Source organism: Pagrus pagrus (assembly GCF_965226575.1).
Source record: "Pagrus pagrus genome assembly, chromosome: 1".
Taxonomy (NCBI): Eukaryota; Metazoa; Chordata; class Actinopteri; order Spariformes; family Sparidae; genus Pagrus; species Pagrus pagrus.
Window position 1 is genome coordinate 11,310,959 of NC_140185.1, and position 25,927 is coordinate 11,336,885.

Below are 25,927 nucleotides of genomic sequence, written 5' to 3' on the forward strand. Positions count from 1 at the left end.
ACCTCGCATGATAATTGTAGATATTTGATAACATATGTGTGTGTGTGTTATACATTTAGGTTTGCATTTGTTTGTGGTCTTTTTCCCTTTTAAAGTTTTTTTGTGTCTTTGTTGATTGTGTGTGACATCAGGGAGAAAAAAACTGATTTAAAAAATTGTTTTCATAGAGACACAGACATTTTGACATGTCAAAGTGGGAAAAGCAGAGGTGTAAATAATTATAAAATAATTATTGTAAATAATTAATGATGGCTGAATTCCATTATGATGACATGTCTTAAGTAGATACAGTTATGATTATTATGGAGCCTTGAAAAATAACAGCAAATGGAACAGTGCATTCAAACACTAAACATTACTGGAAAATAATGTACGTTCAATACCAACTTTAAATACAACAGAAAAAATATATTAAAGTCAAGGAAAGAAAAATATGACTCAAATACTAAAAAAATGGCATCTTTAAATCTTAAAAAGTCTGAATTATAATAAACTATACTGAGCATTGAGCATATTTATTTACAGATGAAATGCAAATGTCTTTAGCATGTTTGTATTACTGTTTTTTATTGGTAGACATATAGGCCAGTACTGATTAAAACTCCAGCAATGAGTCAATCAATCTCAGTCTGTTGGTTAACTAAACTAATCTGTAAACTGTAATAAATTAATTCGTTTATAGCCATTATTTGAGAAAAAAATGACCAAATCCTTTGATTCCATCTTGTCAAATAAGTTTTCATAACCTTCTATGATAGTAAACTTAAGCTTGATTTATGCTTCTGTGTTGAATCTAACCTCTGCGTGGATGCATGCTCTATGTCGTAGCCTAAGCTGTAGCCTGATGTGCACCTCTCGAGATATTTTAACTGCATGTTGCAGCATGGCAGACTGTAACAACTATGACTTGTCCACTTGGTAGAATTGCATTTTCCGGCTTCTCCTCCGTTGCTTAGCGGTGGTGCTCATACCGGGGATTGTGACCTGTATTTTCCCCAGTAAACACACCACCCTCTTCGGCCGTTGCAGCCTTGCCAAAACCGCTCCGCCTCTCCACTCTGCATTGACCGGAGACACAGTTATGGGCTGAAAAGGTCGATGTATTTACCATTGGAAAGTCTAGTTGGTAATCCGCTCAACATCGCCAGCGACACAGTCACACCAGCGCACATGTAGAAAGCACAACATTTTTCACTGTTGTCTGACATTTTCTAAAATTGACTGATTACTCGTTCATGAAAATAATTCATGGTTGCATTGTTTACTCTGTGTTAAGCTAAAATTACCTGATTACCTTTGCTGAGCTGGTGTATTGTTTGGGCTCAAGCCAGAGATCTTTTTCGGGTGAGTTAAAAAAATAGAAACGCTAATATCATCAACAACAAGATGAGAAACAAAGAAACAACTGCAACAGAAAACATAAAGTAGATGACAGCAGAAAGATAGTGAAACATTGCTACTGTCCCTAAAATAATAAGGGAAATACGAGTTGAGTACTGGAAAATACACCATAATAGAACTGAGAGAGTGTGTGGAGCTGGTAACCTGTACCAATCAGCACCTTCTGAGAAACCAGAGCTCACAACCAGCCAGTCTGCAGCTGTGCAGGTCAGTGTTTCTCCTGACAGATAAAACAGTCCATTCAGGGCGGCTCGGCCACTGGCCAGTACCAACCTGTCTGTTCTCATCAAACAGGCCTCTGAGCTGCCTCTGTCCTTTCATTATATAGAGCTTTCTTGGTGTCACTCATTTAAAATGTCTATATAGCCAATCTCAAGACACAGTGGCTGTCATTAACCAGTTTTTGTTCATTTTTTTTAGACTGTGTAGTGATGAAATAATGATTTATTCTGCAGTGCAATACCTTGGTAATGTCTGCAGGTAAATGTTTTATTTATCAGGTTTCACACTACTTCTGACATCTGACACCACAACATCCTGTTCCTCTTTCTCTTGGACTCTCTAATCACAAACATGACAAACTGATTCTACTGTATATGTTTTTAGACAAAGTCTGTAACAAATTGAACGCATAATTAATACTATGGACTTTGGTGAGCAAACATATGAAAAACGGAGATGCAGGGTTTTGGTAGATTGCACAGTGCAGGCGTCATTGGCAGCTGGAGAAGGGATCGTATACAGGCTGCTTTAAATTACGGAGCGGACTTGCGGTGGTTAACAGTGATCATCGTCACAGTGTTCTGAAAGGCACCTCCACCTGAAACATAACATGTAAATGCTCAGTAGGATGCTCATGATATGTTTTATTTTCTGAGAACAGTTGAGTCCTTAATATCAGCTGGGAAAAAAACAATCAGTGATTGTCTCTTCAGTCAGAGTCGATCTGATGGCCGATCGGCACAAGCCCACAGAGCATGCATGAGTTGTTTTGCATTTTTCATTAAGCTGTGAGTGTATACATTGTTTTAATAACATCTTAGCCTCTGACAGATGCAGCAATGTCACTGTGAACCTCTCTCTATCTGTCTCTGATAACACACAGGCATGGAAATAAGTTATCTTCAGTATAGCTCTGGGTTTTAAAATGTTACTGTGATAAAGTGGAGAAGTGGTAGGCTTTATTTCAGGCATTCTGGGAGTAAAATTACTGTTAATTTTCTGCATAGATAAAGACATATGGCATTTGGGGCACTTCCGAGGTTTGGACACGCATAAACTCTCCCTGTTGGATCATCAGTTCAAAATATAAGCAACTCTTTCTGAGTTTATATGGTTTCTTGATGTAAAAAGTAAAACGCTACAAGCCTCTGTGCGTAAGATGTTGAAGAGAGAAGTTAACTATTGCTCCCAAAGTGCATCAATGTAAGAAAATTCAGTCACAAGGCTTAAAAATGTTGTTGCAGGTGCTGCTAATAACAAGTGAAAGCTAAAGATTACGATTTGTAGAAGTTAGAGCCGCAGCAATTAGTCGATTAATCAAGTCGGATCAACAGAAAAATAAAATCATTTTCTGATTACAGCGTCTGAGAAGTCAGTATTTGTTGCTTTTTTCGTTTTTATATAATTTTGTACTGAATATCTTTGAGGTTTTAGGCATATCATCCAACAAAGATCTAACATGGAGCTCTAGGAAACAGTGATGGGCTTTTTTTTTTTATCTTCTAAAATCTCAGTTTGGTCAGTTTAGTTTTAGGTTCTGCATCAATTTTGGCTGATTTCGCTAATACAGTGTGGTGTTTTGGTCCAAACTACAGTGAGGAAGCATTCAGGATTTGCCACAGCTCCAGTTTGTGCCCCTGACTGGGTCATTGGAATCTTATTTACAGTAATGTCACCAGCATTACCATACTGATAGAAAAACTGTATTTCTCAGAAATCCAGGACTTAAAACTGTCCATTACATAAAAATCTAATATATCTAAATAATCTAGCAGGCTCTTGTGTTTTAGTGTTGATATTACATTATTAAAAGAAAAACCGTAATGAGAATTTAAAGGGCTAAAAACTATTACCCTCCCTCCCTCCTGTGCTTTCATTGGGAGCTGTGGAGAATTTTATTTGGTTTGGAGGCTCAGCTGTTCGCTCTCACTCTCTCTCTCTTTCTCTCTCTCTCTCTCCCCCCCCCCCCCTCCCCCTCCGCCTCCCCCTCCTTCCCCTTCCCTTTATCCCTCCATCAGTCATTCCCACCAGTTCTAGACACAGCAAATTATTACCCTACAGCCCTCTCTCCAGTCTGACAAGAATCTACCAAACATACAGAGAGAGATGAAACCGTAGTTACCATCAATCAGGTCAAGCTTCAAAGTAAATAGTTAAGACAGTGTCTACAGCAAACCAGCTCAATATATAAAAAGGAAAGCTGTTTATTAGTGCCTAAACTACAGTTTCTGTTCCTTTTTTAAAAGATCTTTGTCCGCACTGAAATGCAGCTAAATATCTTCCTCCTCCTGCACACATCGTCTGATGAGGGGTAGAATAGCCAAGTCCCAGTTACTCTGCTGAGTCTCAGCTCCTTAAACCTTCATTCTCTCCGCTCTCGATAAATAGGCAATGCTGTAACACAATCTTGATTCATATTTGATTAGCACTGCCTTGTTTGACAGGCAGTTTGACCTTTAAAATGACTACTAACTTTATTGCCATGCAGACCTGATCGCATTCAAACAAGCTTACAATTAGCCATCTTTTTTGAAAGCCCCACAGAGAATACGCACCTAGTTTATTCTTCACACAAGCGGAAAGAAGCCTGATCAAGCTGCACAAAGCAGATCGAGCCAGACCGGAAGTCATACACAGGAATGGCATTAGAGCATCTGGTCGGTTTTCAAAATTCACCCTTTGCAAACAAAGTTGGAAATAATGGTGATAAGCACAATTAAAGTGGACCAAAAAAGAAATGTAACAATGTAGCCTACTTGGTTCTACCCATGATAGAAGCACACAATCAAGGAAAAAAGACAAAATAAAGACAATCTGAGGAAGTCAACAGTATCAGGCAGGCATGACATTGATCATACAAAGTGTTGTAATGCAGAATTTGGAAAAACGAAGCAACATGTCTCAGCAAGCCCCAGAGAGAAACGGCATGAGACAAAAACATGACAGCATCCATAAAACTTTGAACGACTTAGTCCAAAAATCCGATCAGACATCAGAATTTGTTATGAATGACTAATCTGGCAGCTACATTTCAGCATCAAGTTGACCAGAGACACGAGGAAGTTAAGTTAATGTTCTGTTAATGTCTTCTTTAAGTGTGTCTTTTGTCTTTATGTAAATGACACTTTGCAAGGACCAACCGCATGTTTTATGTTTATTGCTCTGCCAATGGAGTTGAACAGGGCTTTTATTTCCGTCCTGTTCCATCTGTTCATCCATCTGTCTGTTAACAGGATTTTTTCTAAACTTTTTGGAAAGGTTAGTTGTGTTGACTTCTATTAAAAATCCAACATTTGGAGCTGTCATACCCTCACAGCTGCATGCCATCAGCAGACATACCTAACCACAATCAGCTCATTTACAGGAGGGGTGTAGTACCAGTGAGCTTCTCTCTCCCTGTCTGCAAAGCCTGTGTGATAGACAGTAAGCAGGAAGGTAAGAACAAGGGTAGATCGTTGACTAGTTCGTTGATTGCAGATGGTGTGGTTCTTTTGGACAAATAAAAATGTGTAAGTATATTTATAAATATATATAATATTTAAGAATAATAAGAATATGGATCAGACCTGCTCCAGCACATCTTACAGATGCTCAATCAGATTGGGATCTGGGGAATTTGGAGGCCCGGTCAACACCTTAGGCCCTTTGTTGTGTTCCTCGAGCTGTTCCTGAGCAGTGTTTGTGGTGTGTCAGGGCACATTGTCCTGCTGGGGGGCCACTGCCATCTGGTAGTGTTGGTGTGATGAGGGTGTGTTTGGATGGGTGGTGCGTGTCAAGTGGCATTCACATGAATGCCAGCACCCAAGGTTTTCCAACAGAACACTGCATTGTGATGAGATGATCAATGTTATTCACGTCACCTGTCAGTGTTTTTAATGTTGTGGCTGATCCGTGTATACATGTCTACATGAAAAAACAAATCTGAATCCTTTTGAAACCCCTCAGGGGTTTCTGCTTGGTTTGAATCAGGCCAGGGATCTTTGATACTGGCCTAATATTCAAACTGGTGATGACAAGTGCTCAATTGCAGTCTGACGGACTGCTGCACAGAGCTTGTAGCAGCCATGAGGATCTAATTGAACCAAGCAGCAACCTGTCAAACACCTGGATGGCACCTGAGCCAATAGAAACTACGACCTCAGGAGGGACTTTTTTGAGAGCAAATACCACGTCCCAGAAACCAAAAAACTGAAACTTTGTTCTTGTGGTGGACAAGCAGATAAAATTCCTGAGTTCCTTATAGGAAAAGAATATTTTCTCTCTTTCTCTTTTGTTTCATTTTTAATTCTGAATTGAACCTTAATTTGATGAACTTTTTAATTAGAAACAATGCTGCTGAAGCCCAATAGTTGCCATTATCCAAAAAACTATATCTGTGATCCAATGTTAATATGAATGCTGACTGTAGTGATAAATAAATGTGCATCTTCGAATTGATTTCTAATCATGCAACTGTATTTTGTTTAAGCCTTGATTGAGCCAGTGTTATAAGGTGAAGAGATGTCCAATTAGTGTTTTTCTGAGTACAGTGAAATGACAACAGTTAGTCTTTCTTTGGACAGATCTGTTCTTTTCCCTAAATGAATTTTGGTGCAGTTGTTTACTTGCCTGTGGAAATTTCATCACCCTGGGTTTTTGTGGGTTTCAGTTTTAGTTTGATGTGCTGGTAAAAATGTTGTTTTCTGGGCCTTTCTGTTCTGACGAGAATCACGCTGGTGGACACAGTGAATCTTATCTTTGGCCCCCGAAACTGTCACATTTAGATTTACCGTTTATTGCCACAAAATGTCACAGGCTGGTGAATTTAAGGCCAAACCTTCCTCTTTAAAAAGCCACACTGGTCAGCGTGCTGTGTGTGTTTGTGTGTGTGAGGACTCCCTTGTTACCACCAGCTATTCTCTTTGTGTTGCATCCTCTGCCTCTTTCACTCTCCTTCCTTTGTTGCAGCTTCCCTTTTGCACCTACATGTCAAGTTGTTTCAGGAAAACAATACAACAGAGCACGTTCGCTCTCACACAAACATGCTTTGTCCACTCCTGGCTCTTCAGTGCAGTAGAATAGGTGGTGATGATTTTTGTGTTTCAGGATCGAGCAAAAGGGGTAACGATTTTGCTTTTTATGTCTTCAGGAGATCAGTAAGCAACATCTGCCTCACTGGCTTTTAACATTGTGACGCTGTGATGTCAGAATACCTCTTTGATGTTACTTTGAAGCATTTCATTGTTTTTCACTGGCTTTGATCAGTGGCATGACTAAAGCAGCCATTGATTCAGGCACAGGTTATTTGTTTCATCAGGGCAGTGCTTCAGTATGAGGTAGAGCTGCAACAATCAGTTGATTAGTTGTCACCTATTCAATCAATCTCCAAATATTTTGATAAGCCATTAATCAGTTTAAGTGATTTTTTTAAAAAGAAAAACAGTTTCAAAAAAATTCTCTAAATAAATGTCAATTAGAGACATGTGCAGCTTTTGGAGCCGATACTTATATAAGGGAGTAAAAAATTCCGATAGTTATATATTGGCCGATATATGCACACTTTTGCAATGATCCCTTAAATGTGGTCATCGCACACTTTTTTTGTCTAAAATGACATCAGAGAACTGAAACAGTGAACTGAATCTGTGTTCTTTAAAACCAAAACCTTTTGTTATTGGTCGATATCAACAACATATACGCCGATATCGTTATATCTGTGATAGGCCAATATCAGGCAACTGATGTTTTGGTCGGGGTCTAATGTCAATACTTTGTTTCTTTTCCTCTTCTATGACAGTAAACTTAATATCTTTGGGTTGTGAACAAAATAAGACATTTGAGGATGTAATCTTCGAATCAACATTTTTATTAATTAAAATGATTAATCAAGAAAATAATCAACAGATTATTGTTGATTGTTCTTGAAAACTATCATTAGTTGCAGCTCTTGTATGAAGTGCAGGAGGATTGGCTGTAGTAGCACGATATTTTTGACCCACATTTACAAGCAAATATTTCCCTGTTTCTAGCTGTTTGAGGCAAATATTTTAGTAATTTTATTAAAGGATAAAAAAATTTAAAAAATAAATAAAACATTTCAGTCATTATCTACTCACCCTCATGCTGATGGAAAGTTGGGTGAAGTTTCGTAGTCCACCAAACATTTCTGGAGCTTCACAGCAAATCAGCGTTGCAGCAGAGGTAGATGAGGACTTGCTTTAAAATGTAAAAAAACAACAACCCAAAAAACATAAAATGGCTCCACACAGCTCGTCTGGTGTAATCCCAGTCTCTGGAAGCCCCAAGATCCCAAATTTATTTGAAAAGACATTATCTACACCCTTGACAGTCAAGCTTGTGCACCTTCTTCAGGGGTGCGTTCCAACTCGTCAGCTCCAGAAATGTTTTGTGGAATACAATAACTTCACCCAATTTTCCATCATGGGAGTGAGTAGATAATGACTGAATTTTCATTTCTGGGTGAACTGATCCTTTAATCCATTGAGTATTTTTTAAGCAAAATGTTCACATATTTAAAACAACATTCCACCTTCTTAAATGTGAGGATTCGCAGCTTTTATTTATCTTATCTGAAACACTGAACACCTCCTGGTTTTGAGTCGCGAGTCAGAACTGCTTGACTGATGGTTGAATATCATCAGAAACATCAGAAACCTCCTCCCCTGTACTGACCGGGAAGATGGAGGAGTTTAGGGGCCACCTGTCCTGGGAAGGAGAATGATTGACTGATGGAGAGGAGGACAGGAAAGCGAAAGAGGAGATGTGAGCTGTTCATCCATCTCTCCTCCAACACCACCACCATCATCACCCGCTCCACTGTTTTCTCTCCTCTATTTGTTTTCCCTCTTTTTTTTTTTGGGAAGCCAGAGGAATGTTACACATCCGCAGTGTGGTGGAAGACTGTGTGTGTGTGTGTGCGCGTGTGTGTGTGTGTGCGCGTCTGTCTGTGTGTGTGTTTATGTGAGCCAGTTTGTGTCTTTGATGTGTGTTTGCTCTGTAGAGGGAGTGGGCGGGCGGGGGGCTTGGCGTGTGTGTTTGTGTTAAGGTGTGTGTGTGTGTGTGTGTGTGTGTGTGTGTGTGTGTGTGTGTGTGTGTGTGTGTGTGTGTGTGTGTGTGTGATGGTGGGCAGCCAGTGTCTTCATTTTTTCACACAGCCCTCTCCTCCACCACATGCATATTTCATGGAACTGGTCATTTATGTCGCCAGCAGGAGAGTTTCTTGGCCGAACCAAAGTGCTGTGAGAGTGAGTGTGTGTGTGTGTGTGTGTGTGTGTGTGTGTGTGTGTGTTTCTCTGTGTCCTGTCCAAGTTTAGAATTTCCTAACAGAATATTATTGAATTATTAAAATGATTGTTCTGTTAAAAAATATCTCAAAATGTTAAACCTCGGAGACGTGACAGCTGCTGTCTTCCTGCAGCACCTGTGATTGATCTTCTCGTCCTGCTCTAAGAGCCGACTGTTTGACTGATGTGTTTTTAGAACTGCAGTGTGGTTCAGACTGAAGGCACTGGAATTACATTCACAAATGTGTGTCTGCCTCCTGAATTTTGTTTTCCTCCATGAATGTGTCGTTACTGCATGTCTGGAGGACAGGTCTGTGTCCTGACTGGTAATTGTGTCTGAATGTTGCGTACATCGGTACATCAGGCACTTTTTTAGCATCTGTGTGTGTGTGTGTTTGTATCTGTGTGTGCGTGTGTGTGTGCATGCGCGCCTCTGCATATGTGACAGCAGTACACAAAATGCAGTGTTTGGTCTGCAAACAGCAGACTTGGTTCTGTCACTTTGAGCAGCGTGAAGCCCAGATTGTCTGAAATTATTCTCTCGATGCAGGAGGTAAAAACTTCTACTAAACATCTGAAAAGCCTGAGGTATAATAGGCAACATGTATTCATGTAAATAGTTATTGCAGAATGTTTGCAGTAATTAGATTAGTAACAATTTTTATATATTTTCAAAAATTAATATATTCGCTTTCTTGCAGCCAAATTGTGTGTGTGTGTAGTATTAATATAAACTGATCAGCCACAACATTAACATTACCTGCTTTATATTGTGCAGGTTCTTGAGTGTAAGTATCGGCTCCTTGTGCTGCCAAAACAGCTCGGACCTGTCAAGACATGGACACAAGAGGGACCCTTTGGTTCCTGTGGGTTTGGGGGTGGGGCCTCCATAGATCGGACTTGTTATGGCACGCCCTACAGATGCTTGTCAGATTGAGATCTGGGAAATCTGGGGGTCAGGTCAACACCTTGGGCTCTGTGTCTCGTTGCTCAAGCCGTTCCTGAGCAGGTTGGCACTGCCATCGAGGGGTGCTGCTGCTGTGGTTAACTGGAATGGTTGGAGGAGGGGGCGCCGCACTGCCCACTGGCCTGACACAGCTGGCGTACGAGGGTCACGCCGGGCACGGTGGAGCCCCATCGCCCGCTGCCTTGCTGCCCCTCTCGCTGCTGAGGTTATTTACTTGGTCTACAGTGGTGTTTGGGTAGGAAGAGAACGATCTTCATTCAGTGATTTTTTTATGCCTGAATAAACTGAATAAACAAACTGACCTTAAAGGACAACACAATTTCATACTGTTTTACTCTGTTTATATGTGGTGGACCCTGCCACCTTTCTAGCTACAAACAGTGTTCTGGGGACCTTATTTTCCTCCGAGAACAGCTTGTTTATTCAGTTATGAAAAAAATAAATATTTCTGAGTTTGTATTTCCTCTCAAAAACTACATAGTGGTTTTATTTCATAGGTAGATATTTGCAGTGTTGACTTCAAGGTTTTCTATCTTTTGCCCCTTTCATACTGGTCAAAAAACAACTAACAGTGTAACATCTGGCTTTTGTCTTTAATATTAGTGGGTACACGATCAGTTGCGATGGAAACACATGCCTGGGTGGACGCGCTAATTTTGCTATGACATGGATTGGAGTTAAGGATGCTAGCTTGGTAATACTCATCATTCAGTCAGCACAGTTTAAAAGAGAGACTAAAGTAAAAAGATATTAAGAAAAAGTAACCGTTTAAAGTCGTCTAAATGTAGTCTGATGAGGTATGTGATCTGCTACTTTCTACTGTTCCTTATTTTTCTGGTGCCTTTGTGTTGATGAATGTAACTCAAGAAAGAAAAACAGAAAGGCAAACTCATCTCCTGGCAATGGGAAAGGAGTAGATTGCCGCTTACCGGTTTTGCCGGTTAACCACGGTTCTAAAGAAAACACATGTATAGTACATGCTAATTTTGCTGTAAAAGTTGTATTTGTGTGATACTTATTGAGTCTGTTGCAAGTTACAGCTTGTAATAGCTTGGTTTGATTCATACCAGATGATATCATGTCGTTCCCATAATAACAATCTCTGTTCCTTAGCTCATTACACGTGTTATTTCACAATTTCCGACTTTTCCAAACTGATTTCTGACATGGAGTTGAATTGAATGACTCATAAGTCATAACCAAAACAAAAGCATTTGGAGTAGAGTTATGGGATTTTGCAAAGTCCCAATTAATTAATAGAAGTTTTCTCAAGAATTTCTCAAGAAAATCGATGACATGAGCAGGGAAGTCCAAAGTGACCTGGGATAGAATGACTCAATAGCTTCATGTTACATTAGCTGCACTGGGAAAGGGCGAAAAGACTAACAAGACTGTCACGTTTTTTTCCTCTGTTTTTCCATCTTTTATCACCACAGAACAGCATCTACCGCCTGAAATGTGCCTTCATTGTTTATGAAGCTCAAGACATTTGGTTGATGAAATGTTAGTAATGGTTCATCCCCAGAAAGAGAAACGATTATGATTTCTTTTGATCACGCCTGTTGGTTATTCCTCTCTCCCAGCCTCCACTTATGGATCTCTGAATTCACTATTTTATTTATGAAAAGGAATAAATATCGCCCAACATTTTACCAGAAAATGTTGTAGGTGGCTTTAAAATGTGACCCATGTTGGTTCGCTGCACTTGCAAGCACTGAAAGCCAAACATGCAAAAGTGGAGTCAGATTTACAGTAAACTGCAGCACTTTGAGGGTTTCAGTTCCTTTCAAAACTACCCTTAATACGTCGGTAATGTTGCAGTTCTGTGGTTGGACCAGAGTCAGAGGTGTTATCACACCTGGGCCACTGCTGTTGAAAATGAAAGTAGTTCATCCTGTGAGATGTTTTGGTTATTTGTTACTTTTCGATGGCAGTCGTAGCAAAGTAGGACAGCAATGAAGTTAAACAAAATGAGTGAGGTAAGGTGCTTATAAGGTGTTAATATGCATTCCTGTATAATTATGCATGATTTTTATTGCCTGAATTTTCCAGTTTAACGGTTGAGCTGGTATTAAAATAGATAAATTGGACTGTATGGGAGCTGTTAAACATAGTAAAGTTTTCATTAAATCTGTTCCAGTAATAAAAAGTGGTACTGGTGCATTGTTTTTGTGTTTTTCAAGCCTAAAATGTCTCTGCTGTGGTTGGGTCACACAACATGGCCCACAGCAGTCATATATGTCATTTTAAATGTCAACTAAATGCAGAACCTCGGCGTTACCCGAGATGAATCTGCTTCATTATAAGAAACAGAGATAAAATCTTGAAGGCTTTAAGGTTTAATACATTGTGCGGACACTGCAGCACACACAGACATAACATACACCACATAACAATAATGACTGTGTGTATATAATTCATTAGGAAACACACAACGGGCACCAACAGCTCTGTGTGCTTTGTCATCTAAATTGTGTGTGGGTGTGTGTGTGTGTGTGTGTGTGTTTTCCTGCTCTGTCATTAAAGGAGATGAAGGGAGGAAGTTTGTCCAAGACATTCCTGCAAGTCTGCCCACTAAGTGTGTGTGTTTACGTGTGTTACAAGAGAGACGGAGCAGATTCCAGCGTACATATGAAGTAAAAGTTCTTGTTTATAGCTTCTGTGATGCATTTAAGATAAGCTGTTTTTAGTGTCTGTCTCATAGCTATAATTTGCTGCATGCTGTCTATGTGGTTAATAGATGCTTGTGATGGATGATCGTTGATGAGCTGAGTTTTCATTAAAGCTGTTTTTCACCCACCTCCACCTTGAGACAAAGCACTTGGCTGTTCGTTTTTCTATTTTGCTCTGTTCTGTTTTCAGTTCTTCAGCTCTGTATCTTTGAAAACTCCCCTGTTTTGTTTCTTCCTTTAGTTGTACCATGCAATTTGAGAAAAAAACGCTACGTATACTTCCCATTCCTTCCAGGCCAGCTTAGTGTTTTAAATCAATGTTTTTTCAAGTGAGGTTTTGAGTGTATAATTCAACAGTGTCCTGCTTCAGAATGAAGCACTTAAATTCACAACTGGTATCTGCCCAGGGTCATCAGACATCAGGAGCAAACAATGAGACGTGCCTTGCTCAACGGCACCCTTTATTACGATATCAACGTGAAGTAACTATGTGCTGTTGTGTCTCTCTGGAATTTCTCTACATCTACACAAGGTCACTGAGGGTACACCTTGTTTTTCTTCAGTTTTATCTGAATTGAATCCTCATTTACATTTGGACACTTGGTCTAATGATGAGGAGCTGCTGCTTACTGTGGTGTGAGCCAACCTGAAGCTGAACCTGGAGCCATTGCAGGCAAGAGCAGCATTCATCAATCGATTAAATGTTTTAGGCATTTTTGATTTGCTGTGCTTCTTTGTCATTTATGATTGTTTGTGAAGAGTCTTGGGTTTTTGGACTGTTGGTCGGACAAAAGAAGCAATTTGAAGATGTCACATTGGGCTCTGGAAAATTGTGATGAGCTTTTTTCACAATTTTGCAGACTAAACAATTCATCGATGAATTGGGAAAATAATCAGCAAATAAATCGACGGTGAAAGTAATCAGTAGTTGCAGCCCTTCTGGTGCAGCAACACTTTATCCTGCACTCTTGCTGCAGCTGCTCAGCCCCACTACACCCTGGAAGGTACTGCCTCAGCCTCACGTTGAGCCAGTGCTGTGGAACAATTAATTAGTTTTCTGCAAGAGCAAAACTCTCACTACAGTGTCCCTAGTTTTAAAAAGAAAAAAAACCTCTGTGAGGAAAACAGCCAGATGTGGCGAGCTAAGGTATCTTAATATAGGAAGAGACTCAGAGAGGCAGTACACCAGCATCGAGTTAGATTAAGACACTGAATATTGATGCAAATCAATTATTTCTATTCATGTCCATTTATTTCCACACCTGGTCAGGTTGACAGTAGCAGAAGGGCTATCAGAGAAGCCTAATGTCTTCCACAGTAACTCCCCTCTGCTTGACCCTGGGTCACCACAAAGTGCTCCAAAGCAAACAGAGAGTGAGGTCACATTCACACAAAGCAGAAGCCATAGAAATAGATACAGATACTCTGCTCTGACGCACGCTAGCCGCCTACTACGTACAAGAAAGTTGTTGATTTCCTGTTGCACAGTTTGTGTACAGCATGCTTTTGTTTTAGTACAGTGACACCTGAGCAGTAAGAATGATCCTGTGTCTGAAACTGGAAGTGATCCTCCACTAGTGGAGCAGAGTAGAGAACAACTCTCTGCCTCTGTTTCTCTTTCAAAACAAGCTCTATTTGGTCTCGTCTGAATGTCACTCACATTCTGTCAGAGGACATTAGCATAAAATTGAACCCTTTTCTACTTTTTCCTGTAGTGCCGCTGGGCAACCTTTAAAACTCTGCAGGCTGCACTGGGCTGCAATGCCAGGTCCCATTCAGATCCCACATTTTGAGTCTAATCCAGGAAGGGTTATCAGCCATAAAAAGGCTGCACACTGGTTTATCATATAAGAGGATTTTGGGTTTTTTACCGATTGTCTGTTTCAGTGACTGTTGTTTGCCACTCAGGTTGGTACTTGAAGACACAATATGTAACATTTCTGGATTGAAATATCTAAAAACGACTAGATCACATTATATATTTTGTTGAGTTGTGTACTTTCATTATCCCAAATGTTCAAACTCAGACAGATCCATAATTCAGCTGTCGATGTCTTTCAGGAGAGAGTTAGAGAGTGAGGAGGGGGGCGTCAGCAGCAAACATGACGAGACGTAATGTGAATTAAATTTAAAACATTTCCTCTTCTGTGAACATTTCTGCCTGAGTCGCATAGATTTTTATCAGCAATAGTGGTTGTTTAACAATGAAGACAACAACTCCCATGATCCCACGCTACTCTTTTGTCTTTTTGTTTCAATAAGTTTGAAAGTTTTTGTTTAAAAGTTTGATCTCTCATCCTCTGTCTCATCTCCTCCCCCATCACAGCAAATGGTGATGAGCCTGCGGGTGTCGGAGCTGCAGGTGCTGCTGGGCTACGCTGGGCGCAACAAGCACGGACGCAAGCACGAGCTGCTGACCAAGGCGCTGCATCTGCTGAAAGCCGGCTGCAGCCCCGCTGTGCACATGAAGATCAAAGAGCTCTACCGACGACGCTTCCCTGCCAAAATGGTTTCCCACTCAGAGCTGGCCATGCCCGGGCCGCACCACCCGGCCTCAGCTGGAATGGTTGGAGGAGGAGGCGCCGCACTGCCCGCTGGCCTGACACAGCTGGCGTACGAGGGTCACGCCGGGCACGGTGGAGCCCCGTCGCCCGCTGCCTTACTGCCCCTCTCGCTGCTCGGCCCTGGGAAACACGAGCTGACTGGGCTGACGCACCACCTGTCCACCTCGGCCACGCTGCACCCTGTCCACCCAGATGTCAAGCTGCAGAGGCTGCCCTTCTACGACATGCTGGACGAGCTCATCAAGCCGACCAGTCTAGGTGAGAGCAGGTGTGAGTGTGTCCTGTGTGAGAGATGGGAACTACTTTGTTACTGTACTTTAGTAGATGTTCAGGTATCTGTACTTGAGTATTTATTTCTCTGACAACTCCCTACATTTGAACACAAATATCTGTACTTTCTACTACATTTTCAAAATAGGCTTGTTACTTTAGTTTTAATGCATTTAAGGGGAATTATGGATTATTTTTATTTTGCCTAATTGCACGCTGCCTTCCCAACATCACAAGACTGATTTCAACCTAATAGTGCTTATCACGCACGGCAGGCGTAGTGAGACAAAACGATGTAAAAGAGACGGAAACAGACAGAGAGGGAGACTGGAATGGGCAGAAAAGGCGTGTTAGTGTCTCGTACAGTATCTGCAGAGACCCTGCAGCCCTCTGCCTGGATTTTCTTATTTTCTCACTTTGTTGCTGCTCGCGACGCTTTACCAACACAAAATGTGGCTATGTGACGTCCTGGGAATGAGACTCAACAATCAGCTATCCTTGTGGTGTGTGTTTAGGAACAGGTATAATAAATGAGATTAAGAATTGGTAGAAGAGTGTCTGGTAGCAAGAAATTCCCGATGAGTAATCATTTATTGAGTCTTGATTCTTATCAGTTTGGAACAGAAGTGCACCATGTTTTATTTACAGTTTATTGGTAAAAAAACAAACTATGCGACTAAGATAAGTTTAGTTTTTTGAGGCTCACAAAACCAGATTTCAAACGGCTGCTTATTATATATAATTCCATGTCTACAAATGTAAGAATACACAATAAATGGAAGGTTGTGGAGCATCCTTTTGGCCTAGTGGTTAACAACAACACATACCAACCAACCGGGGAACTTTCATGGACGTCATCCCTCTCTCTCTCTCCATATGTTTCCTTCACCATCAGGCACAGTGAGTGTGAAGATGCCAGAAAAATAATCTGCGAGGTTGTGTTTATTTATATCAGTATATCATTGCTGTAATAACGATGGCAGCAGTCACAGAAAACATTGACATTTGTGTTTCCCTCCGCTGTGGCGAGGCTCCCTGCCAGTGCTGGTGTTGTGCTGCCTGCTAATGTGTTGACAGGGCACAGAAATGTTACTGCAAAAATATCATTTTCAGATTGCCCACGAGAGGCCACAGTTGGTTCCCAAGAGGTTTAAGTGGAAATATTAATCGTGTGCCTTCTCTCATACTCCTTGAAAGACCTTACCTAATAGTGGTAGTGTTTGCTCATGTGTTTATTTCCATTGACAAGCAGGGAGAGCAATTAGTTAAAGATAAATCATATAAATAGTTTTCTTTTATTTGGATCTGAAGGTAATTTTTGGAGCCGCATTCAGCCACTGGATAAGTTTCAGTCTGCATTATAGAAGAATAATGGCTCTTATTTTCAGATTTTGTTATGTATTGACTGCTATAATGGAATGTTTTGTTTAAGATGGGCCGAGCAATGCTGCCACATGATAAAGTGTCATTATATTTTCATTGTGCCATTATATATCTCGCTGTGAGACCAATTTTACATCAGTGTGGAGCCATTGAATATAAATGAATCGCTGCATGTAGACAATCAACAGCATATTCTGTTGATCTGCATTCATCTACACAAAGTCACGCGTGTCCTCGGATACCGCTTTATGTTAACAAAGACATTTATGAGTGCAGCGGTCGAGCCGTCGCTCTGCTGCGCACCATCATGTCTTAACATCAAGAGTCCAGACTAAAAAGATCTTTCCAAGAGAAGAGATGTAAGCTTCAATTTCACACAACACCTGATTCTGTAGATGAAAAAGTTAATGCTTAAAAACCTTTTTAACACTAACAGTGTATTTTTGTACATATAAACTGATGGCAGCTTTGTGTAATTACAGGCAAACCCATTAATTGTATTGTCAGTTAACAATTGTTAGAAGAACTTCTGGCACCTTAGCACCAGCTTTTTAGTCTTTGTCTCTGTACCATTCTCTATCCTCTATACCATTGAACATTATTTATTACATTTTATAATATTCTATATAATGTTTCAGTCAAAAACTTTGCTAAATTGCTCCATCAGCACTATGGTTGTTGTTTGATCAGATTTCACTGACGAGGACACCATAAACAAACACCCCACCAACTGTCATCAAACTTTGATTCAGGTTTTGCAAAATCCCAGTTGGTGCAGAAAAGGATAGGGGAAGGCCGTTTCTGCTCGATTTGTTGTGAAACACATTTAGAGCAAACCTGGCGTAATGGAGTTTTCTGCATGGGACTGTTCAGAACACCATCTGTGCATAAAACAGAAATTAGAGTTGAGGTTTGTCTGTGTTTGTGGAGCCAACTCTGTTCAGACACAGAGCTCAGCACAGGACTTATTTATTCGACTGTTTATTTGTGACAGACTTACTATTATTTTCATTGTTGATTAATGACTTGACTATTTTTATTGACTAATCAGCCGTTTTGTCTTTAAAATTTAAAAGAATTGTGAAAAGTGTCGATCAGTGGTTTCTAAAACAACGACATCGATCCTCAAATGTCTAAATTTCTCCACAGTCCAAAAGTATTTGGTTTACTGTCACAGAGGAGGAAAGAAACCAGTAACATCAAACCGATTGATCCATTATCAAAATAGTTGATGACTTATCGATAAATCGTTGCGGCTCTAGTAAACAAATGTTTGTCACATCTGATTTCCTTCTTCCTCCTTCAGACCAGTGAGACAAAATTTGCAAATCTTCCCTGTAAAATAACTGAAACTTAAACTAAAATAAGTTGATCGAGGAAATAGTTCTCACAGCTTTTAATAAGTCCAAGTATCAATAATGTTCTCGTGTCTAACTTCATGAAGGCCCAGAGTTTAAGCACCGTGTCTTCTCTCTAGTCTACCATTTAATTCACTCCTGAAGAGACTTTTAATCTTGACTTTATCTTGGTCAGATTTGTCGTTATATTAGGTGTGCATCCAACACCCAGCCTGCATTTAGCATAATAACACTCTTTGGGCTCTGGGATATATTGCAAATATATGGAAATGTCTAGATTTTCCTACATTAGCATTTTAATGGAGTGAGAGACCATCTCGTGATTAATTTGCCTGCAGATGCATGTACAAACACAGCGCCCGCAGCTCTGTCATCACACCATCTCTCTCCTCCTTCCTCTCCCTCTCCCTCTCTCACTCTATCCATTTCCTGCACATGTTCCGTCCCTCTCTGCCTCCCCTCTCCCTCCCCCACTCCGTCTTCCAGCCTCACTCCGTCTCCGCGGCCATCCCCGCTTAAAATTTGCATGCAAAGTGATGAAATCACACAGGCATACACCTGTGCCCGCAGAACACACCCTCCCCTCATTTGAATGTGAATCGTACATTCACATCATTCTCACACGCACGTCTGCGCCTACAGTACTTTGAAAACACAAGCATACTTTCAAATAAATAATGCATGTTGATCGTATTGTTCTCAGAGCGGCAGAGAGGAGGAAAAACCCAGAGGAAGATGGTGCACATTGTTTCACGAAGCTGGAAATATTCTGCAAAAATGAGACACAGCAGCAGCTCGGAGGTGATGACCCTCTTTATGCTCATAATAATGGAGGGCACTAATGAAGCCACTTGATTAATTGTAATTCTCCACTCAAAGGCAGACTGTGAGATTTTTTTTCTATTGTTTTAAAACAGCTGTAGTCTCCTCACTCCCTGATCACACTCTTCCACATCTCTCTTCTGTCTGCATGTTTACCTTTTCTAATCTTCTGACTACTGCTCAATCTCTCCCTCTCCCGCTCTCCCTCCCCCATTGTTGTTGCCTCTCCCGCCTTGCCTCCCATTTCTCTTCCTCTCTCTCATTTTTCTGACTCCCTTCCCCCACTTGCTTGCTCTCCAATTTTGCTATTTTTCCAATTTTGCTATTTTTTTTTTTTTTTGGGGGGCTGGAGAGAGCTGATTTGTCGCCCCTGTCTGTGCTTTAGCAGGACTCAAACAGGGTTTTTACAAGAGCGCATGTGCATGGCAGACTTCAGGCAGTGCAGTGAAAGGAGCAATTATAACTTGTTTGGTGCGTCCTTGCATCAAAGATTGGAATAAATAAGTCTGAGTGAGTCTGTTTCTACAGCTGATCCGCAGCTTGTTTGTAAAATTCAGACACATGTGAAATCCATGTTAAAGACAGATTATAACTTTACTAGATTGTAAAGGTGTAGGTTGATTCTATAGCTTATTGGACCAGAACCTATTTAATGTTGAAAATAAAAATTAGAGGACCGACCGATACATGTTTTTTGGAACTGATACTAAAATTGGGGATAAATCAGCCGATATACACACTTTTTTTGCAATGATCCCTCAAATGTGGTAGCCTGACAATTGTGACAAAGATATGTAACTGAGGTAGGTAGGTAGATCTTTTTCTGCATTATTTTCTGAAAAAACAAAATGAAAACAATATTCAGGATTTTTCCAATTATCTGTAGCAGTGATTTTTCTGTCGGATTGCAGAAAAACGTATTCAAAAATGTATCACTTTGGCTCTGATGCAGCATCCTCTCATACAATATTCCACAAACAATACTATCATATTGGTAACACTTCACAATTAACAGCCTATAAACACTGAAAAATCTCTTTACTGCAAATGAATATCCGTCCCAAATATCAGTTTTCAGTCTCCTTGATTTCTTATAATCAGTATCGGTATTGGCCCTGAACAAGCCGTATCGGTCGACCCCTGATATACACCAATACAGACATACTGTGATAGGCCAATATTGGCCAAATTAAGTTATTTTTAAAGATTGTCAAGGTTCCCACAGGTCCTCCAAATCCTTGAAGATTGTGAATTAGAAAATAAAAGCTTTTTAAAATAGATGTGATTCTTTTTTAAATTGAAAAAAAACAACCCCACTGCTGTTGCAAAGACAACAGCCAACAAATCAAGATTAAAGACGTGTGTTTATTTATTCATTCACACTATAATGGAGACATGAAAGCAGATAGAAATGGTGCCGGGCAGATACCTGACTGGAACGCTGGTCAGCCTTCACTCTCTGGGAAATTTTGTGAGCGGTAGCAGACATAGTGAAAGCGAGGTTATAGGGAACCAATCTTGATGCTGATGGGGTCATTATTCTACAGCCATTACATGGTGCAATCACCACTTACTCCATGATTAGTTAAAGCAAAAAACTGAAACGTTAGGAAATGTGCTACTTTTCGCTGTTTGCATTTCTCCCTGTGTTCTGCCGTCGCAGTAACACAGCAGAGCTGAGACGTGTTCTCACAGTCCAGCCTCCGTCTCTCTTTCTAATTGTTGTCTGTGAGCTTCTGTAAAGCTGCTCATGATAAAATTCTCAGCGTTGTAACAGTAGTTAACCTTGATCCATGTCTCAAACTATGCCGTGTTTGGTCTTTGAAGTTGGATTGGAGAACGTCCTTGAAAAGCCCTTGAATTTGAAGTTTAGGGAGGTGTGGGAACCCTGGATTGTTTCTCAAAGTGTGCTGCTCATTTTCAGTTCCTCACTGCAACTGGAACATAACACAATGATGTTTTTTTTTTAGCTCTGACCCTTTGTTTCTTCAGGCATATTCCTCTCATGTTGGCTTCATTTTGAACAACATTTGGACGCTTTCAGGCATTTTTTTCTTCATACACACTCTGTATTATTTGAAGACTTACCAAGTCAGTAAATTGTAGAGCCTTTAATTTAATCAGCAATGGTTTGTTTGTCTGTGTTAAGTAGTTTTGTTTGCTGTTCTCTTTTGAAAACTTTGGTTTGTTTTTGCTTTATATGCATTTCCCAGCACTTCACAGAGCAAATAATGAATGGAAGCATACTACGAGAACAGTATACGGTGTATAAATGTAAAAAACCTTTTTGCACACATGCACATTAAGAAGAGAACTGTGTGCTCTCTCACTGCAGAGCCGATCCTTCCACTGCGACATCATGCCGAATGCTAAAAACTCTTGAAGCCGCAGTGGCACACATCACCATCATGCACTTAAAATATGACAGCCTTCGTTCACAAATACGGTAATGGAGGTGAAAAGAGACGTGGTTTCTAGTCAGCTGCATTCATTTTCAGGTTTCACTAAAGTGTATCTAAATGTATTTTCAGTTTTCCCATCGTCGCCTGGTTTCTCGCAGTAACCTGGTTTCTTCTGTGCATGTAAACGTAGTTATTACCCCCCCACCCCCCATCATTATCTCCCCCTCCCTCCCATGCAGCCTTGTGCTCTCTGATGAGTCTTATCACTTTGTGGGATAAAGGTTAGTCAGCCCACAGTTTAGCCCTGCCAGTCTCAAACTGGTCGACAGTCTGGTCTGCTGCACCAGCTACTCCTCCATTACCATGGCGACCTCACTGGTTGAACTCCAGTCTCGTCTCCATCATTATCCGTCCTCTGCAGAGAACTATGGCTCTGTGCTCATTATGGATATCATTGTGCTGCACATGCATTATACATGATTTTAATCACCATATCTTCGGGAAAAGGATGCAAGCCCATTTCGCGTTTGATGAGAATTTTTGTGCATAATGTCTTGTTTCATGGGAAGATCGCTGTGATATTCATACAGAACTATGGAGGAAAATCATGAGGTAAATATGTCAGTCTAATCAAGAACCTTGCTTCCTTCAAAGATGAGTCAGTCCATGATTTTATTGTTGTAAACTGAATCTTGGAAACCTCTTCAAAAGCCAGACGGCTGGATTTCATTGTTACAAATTTTTACAGCCTATTCAGGCCAGTAGGTCGCAATCACGTTTACCTTCAGTTTGTTTTTAAAGGCCAGTGGAAAAATCCATCTTCAGCTCTCCAATACAGTTTGACAAAGAACAACACGTCTGCACTTTCTCCAGCTGTACAAAAATGAGGCAAAATGTCCTGGACACGGTCGTTGCCATCTCATGCTGGTGGTCTCATTTGGAACCAGCTATTTCGCAGTAATGATCCGGCGGTAGAGCCATGGTATCAAGGTCCCGCCCATACACCTGGCCAGCTGATAACATACCCCATTTTGAGACCATCACATAACCAAACTTATCAGGAAAATTAACACTCAAACATACATCAGTGTGATAAGAGCTACATAAAAGGACAGAAACCGTCTTTCCCTGAAAAATGTGTTTGACCTGTACTTTGAGTTTTTTTACTCCGGCCCATCCGCTAACATGAATGAGGCTAGATAAGCCTAGATAAATTAATAATCGATTATCAAAATACTTTGATTAGTGGACTAACTGTCCCTTATTATTCATACAATTTCTATGTAAGTGGAAGTTTCTTTAAGATTCTGTAACTCAACTCTTAGATACAAAGTTCAAATTCATACCACCTTCGTGTTATGCAAATGTTAAATACTGAGTGCTTCCTGTAAAATATTTCTAATTTACATAATCATTAGTCAAATTAATGGTGTTATTTGCATATACTTGTAATGTTGCATATATCATGTTGATTATAGCTGTACATTAGGCAGCTCAAGTGCCTGTAGAGCAGCCACAAACTGATTGACTGAATTGGTTCTGAAGTAAATTGATATTCGGCGTTTCTAAAAACTCCTCATCCTTAAAAGTTTGTGTTAATCCAACCGTTAGCTACTTTTTTAACATGCAGGTTGAGCACTGCTGGCTGTTTTTCTGAGCATTTGGTCTGTGATTTATGGTAATTGGGTGAGACAGATTCATAGAAGGATTGATTAACATAATATTTGTTAATTAGAGAATAATTATTAGGGACAGTATTCTATTTCTATGAATGTACAGGTACTTTTCCTCCTCCGTTCACATGAAACCAAACTCACTGACATACTGACTCACAACTGAAACACAAATGTCTCTGTCCTTGACAAAGTATGTTACATTTGTTAAATATATTATAATGTTGCCAATAAACAGGCCTTTATTAAAGATAGGCTGTCATTAGAGACAGGCCTTTATTTCTAATGAATTGCAGTGTCACGATTCTCCAATTCCATGATTCAGTTTGACAATTTGACTTTTCAGTTGTTTCAGCACTGATGACTGTACCATTGTTAGACTATTGTGACATGTACAGAGGCTTTGTCCTCACCGCAGCGGCCCAGGGGTCGAGTCCGACCTGCGGCACTTTGCTGTATGTCAACCCCTCTTTCCCTCATCCCGTTTCCTGTCATCTCTCAGGCGATCCTGTCAATAAAAATACTTATTTGGTTTCTCAAATCTGTCCCAAGTGGACCCTCTTCTCAAACAATAAGTGTCTGGAAGTGCAGCTACAGGCTGATGCTAAGCAAGCTGTGTTGTGTGTGTTTTTTTCCTTCAGATGCATGTAAGTAGGTGAGGGTGGAGGGAATAAATACTGGGAGAATCAGAAATCCTGCTTTTGATTTTGATTGAAAGCTAATTATGATCGATTTCTGATTCAAAATTTGATTTGTGACACCCCAACATATATTTAATATTTGTAGAACCCTTTCTGTTTCTTGATCTGTGCCCCTTCACTGTGTCACTCATTCACTTCACGTTACAACATTTTACTATGAAACATCTGTAGGAATTGCTGATTTATTAACAACAGCCTAATTAAGAAAGCAATGTCAAGCACAATCAGTGGTGAATCAATGAATCACTGAGTGAAAACTATTTGGCATCACGCCATTATGTGAGATTTAATGTAGGTTCAATGAATAGACGTAATCAGCTGTTCCATTCTTCCCCCAATCAAGAGTAGCTAGGCAACAGTAAAAGTTGGGCAAATCACTGACAAATATAACTTTCTCTATTTACACCAACACCTGCAGGATGTCAGAAATTCGCATCAGGGAGTGTTTTTCCATACAGTCATCCAGAAGTGTCCTGGCTTCAAGTCCTCAGTTATCAACCCTGCTTGAATGTCCTTGAGCAAGCACACTTAATCGGTGCAAATCAGTTGTTCTGTTCGTCTTGTTTCGCCCTTGGATTGTCAAGCAGATTTGTGTCTCTTCGGGGAATCAGTAAAGGTAGTATATCACACATATTATCAGCTATATACAACAAGTCATAGAGGAAATTTTCCCAAACGTCTACAGCACAGAAACCTATAAATCACCTCTTCACTCAGCATCAAAACACAAGCAGAGGTTCACCCGCTCACACTCCCCTGCACGATGAAGAATTCTTTATCTCACTGTAAACAACTCAGCCTTCTCACAACAAATGAACATCAACAAAGAAGGCTTGGCTGCTCTGAACTATAAACACGCTGCACACAACATGGCCTCCCCCTCTCACAGCCTGTAAAATCAGCATTTTTTTCTTCTCGAGATGGTGCATCACCCTCCTGATTAGAGGACCTGAACCCTGATTGTGACTCCTAACATTTGATGCTCCTTGAGCCCATCTCAAACATAAACAACACTCTTCTTTACACGGTTACGTTCAGTGTGTTTCACTACACACTGACTAGGGCATAGTGTCTATTATTATATCAACAAGCAAGATATTAGCTGCATTTACATAGACAAAGTAAAAAATGCCTCATGTAACCACCTCAGTTGGAAGAGACTGATCAGATCCGGCCTGATCTGAATGGATTTGCTATCAGATCGAGAGAGGAGAACCTTTGATGATCCTATTTCCAATACTGTTACCAAACTGACCTCAAAGAAGTAGCTTGCAACAAGGCCAACGGTTGGATCACCTCACATGCCCTGTGTCTCGTCCAAAAAGCTGCCCTTGAACACACCGCAAAGACTACAGCTGTCAGCCAACAAGCCTGAACGTTCTGCACCTGCCTGAAAGGAAACGCCTCAGCAGAGATACAAGCCGTCATTATGATTAAGATGCATTTCCTGACACCACTCTCGCTAATATAGCCCCATCTAGTCGGGAATATGAGATACAGAATATGGGATACGGGAGGACGCTGCGCCAAATGGGTCATATCAGAGAAGGTCTTTTCCAATTATTTTCTTGATTAATCATTTTTGCTTTCATGTTGCTTGTTTTATCCAAATAATAGTCTAAAACCAAAAGGTATTCAATTTAGTATTAGATATAACAAAGAAAAGCATCAAGTCCTCATGATTTTAGAGGTGGGAATCAGAATATCTGTTGTTTTTACTTGACACATTTCACTGATTATCAAAATAGCTGCAGATGGATTTTCTGTCCAGAAACCTTGCTACAGGAGTGAAATCATGGATGCTACAGGGATAGGCTCAAGGGTATTTCCCTTTCTTTTTCCGTGTCTCTTTCGTGCGCTGGACAGCTCAGCTGAGCAGCCAGACAGAGTGATGTCTCTCACTTAAAAGCCGTCAGTGATTCTACATGCTCAATTGGCCAACAAAACACAGACAAGGGCTTTCAAGTGCCGACTAGAGCCACTGACGCTCACTGACAGCAGACCTTTAGCCCGATGTGTCAGGGACCTTAAGGATTGTTGAAAGGTTCAAAATAACGAGTTGTTCAAACAAGTGTTGGAAAATATGAATGAAGTCCACCGAAGCAGAAACACAAATATTGAACCCAAGAAAAAGAATGGGTCCATCTTGAAAATTATCTTAACAGGCAGAATGAATGAATTAACGAATTAATTGATCATTTAAATTTCT

General features: G+C 40.5%; 1 protein-coding gene across 1 annotated transcript in view; it reads left to right on the plus strand.

Moving 5' to 3' along the window:
- Positions 1-25,927, plus strand: part of LOC311249286 (E3 SUMO-protein ligase PIAS1-like) — a 67,680-nt gene that overhangs the window by 15,531 nt on the left and 26,222 nt on the right. Inside the window, exon 2 of the mRNA XM_084340209.1 lies at positions 14,872-15,367. Coding sequence (XP_084196335.1) covers positions 14,872-15,367 — 496 coding nt within the window. The remainder of the gene's footprint in view (positions 1-14,871; positions 15,368-25,927) is intronic.